This window comes from Colletes gigas, unplaced genomic scaffold (assembly GCF_013123115.1).
Source record: "Colletes gigas isolate AHSC1104 unplaced genomic scaffold, ASM1312311v1 Colletes_gigas_Sc00046, whole genome shotgun sequence".
Classification (NCBI taxonomy): Eukaryota; Metazoa; Arthropoda; class Insecta; order Hymenoptera; family Colletidae; genus Colletes; species Colletes gigas.
Window position 1 is genome coordinate 649994 of NW_025106675.1, and position 1170 is coordinate 651163.

At 38.2% G+C, this 1170-nt stretch overlaps 1 protein-coding gene across 1 annotated transcript; it reads right to left on the reverse strand.

The window, feature by feature from the left end:
- Positions 1-260: 260 nt before the first annotated feature.
- On the reverse strand, positions 261-811 carry LOC122403191 (secreted RxLR effector protein 161-like). Its single transcript, XM_043406553.1, has 2 exons — positions 785-811; positions 261-722 (listed from the first exon to the last, which is right to left on the reverse strand). The coding sequence occupies exons 1-2, from the start codon at positions 809-811 to the stop codon at positions 261-263; spliced, it is 489 nt and encodes a 162-aa protein (XP_043262488.1).
- Positions 812-1170: the final 359 nt, after the last annotated feature.

Here is a 1170-nt window from a genome sequence, read left to right on the forward strand (position 1 = left end):
TCCTTCTGTTCGATTCCTATAAGGAACGTAGGTTTCTTGTGGCTTGGCCCACTCAGGCTCTTCGTTAGGATATCAGCTGGCATCTCACCTGTTGGTAGGTATTGGATGTCAATCTTTCCACTTTGGTATGCTTCTCTTACATAATGATGTCTTATGTCAATGTGTTTTGTTCGCGTATGGAAAAGCGGAGTTTTCGTTAGTTTCTATGCTCCTTGATTGTCACAGTATACAATAATTGGCTCTTTTTTCTTGTTACCAACTCATAATTCCGTGAAAAAATTGTTTAAATATGTGGCTTCTTTGGCAGCTTCGGTTAATGCCATGTACTCAGCCTCCATACTGGACAAAGCAACACTCTTTTGCTTTTTTGATTCCCGGACGATTGCTGTTCCTGCTAATTTAAAAACGGATCCCGTGTAAGATGTTCTATCGTCAACATCATTTGCCCAATCGAAATCAACAACTCCAGCTAAATCTTTTGTATTTCTTTTAAATACCAATTGGTATTTACTTGTTCCCTTTAAATACCGAAGTACTCTGTTTGCTGCATGGGGTTTTCCATAACTCTCATTAAATCTACTTAAGACACTAACAGCGTAAGCTATATCCGGTCTTATGGCAATCGCTAGATACATCAGTGCACCCACCAACGATCTATAAGGTAATGTTTGTATTTGAGTTACTTCATCCTTTAACTTGGGCAACGCTTCTTTACATAATTTCTGTTTTGTTTCAAGAGGTGTGAAACAGGATCAGCGTTCTTCATGCCGAAACGTGCTAATACGTCTTCCGTGTATTTTTGCTGCGACATTCTTACTTCGCCGGATTTTTGTTTTTGGGTACATTCAATTCCCAAATCTTTAACTTTGAATTTTGTTTCCAGTACTGATTTTATTTCATCATATACACTTTTACGACTTTTGCGACGATCAAGGCATTCACGTAAATTGCTACCAGCATAATGTCTTCTTTCTCTCGACAAAAGTATACACACTTATTTGCGTTGCATGGTTGCAGACTTAGTTTTCTCAATTGTGTATCGAATTTTTCGTACCATTGTCGGTCCGATTGTTTTAAGTCGTACAACGACCTTTGTAATTTACATACCAAGCCTTCTTGTCCAGGCTTTACCATATGAAACTTTCAGGTTGCTCCATAAATACAGTTTCA

Excerpts from the sequence above, each read along its gene's own strand:
- LOC122403191 (XM_043406553.1), bottom strand. The coding sequence starts at position 811 with ATGTCGCAGCAAAAATACACGGAAGAC. Across the intron at positions 723-784 it reads AGCAAAAATACACGGAAGAC|AAATTATGTAAAGAAGCGTT; the intron begins GTATTAGCACGT and ends GAAACAAAACAG.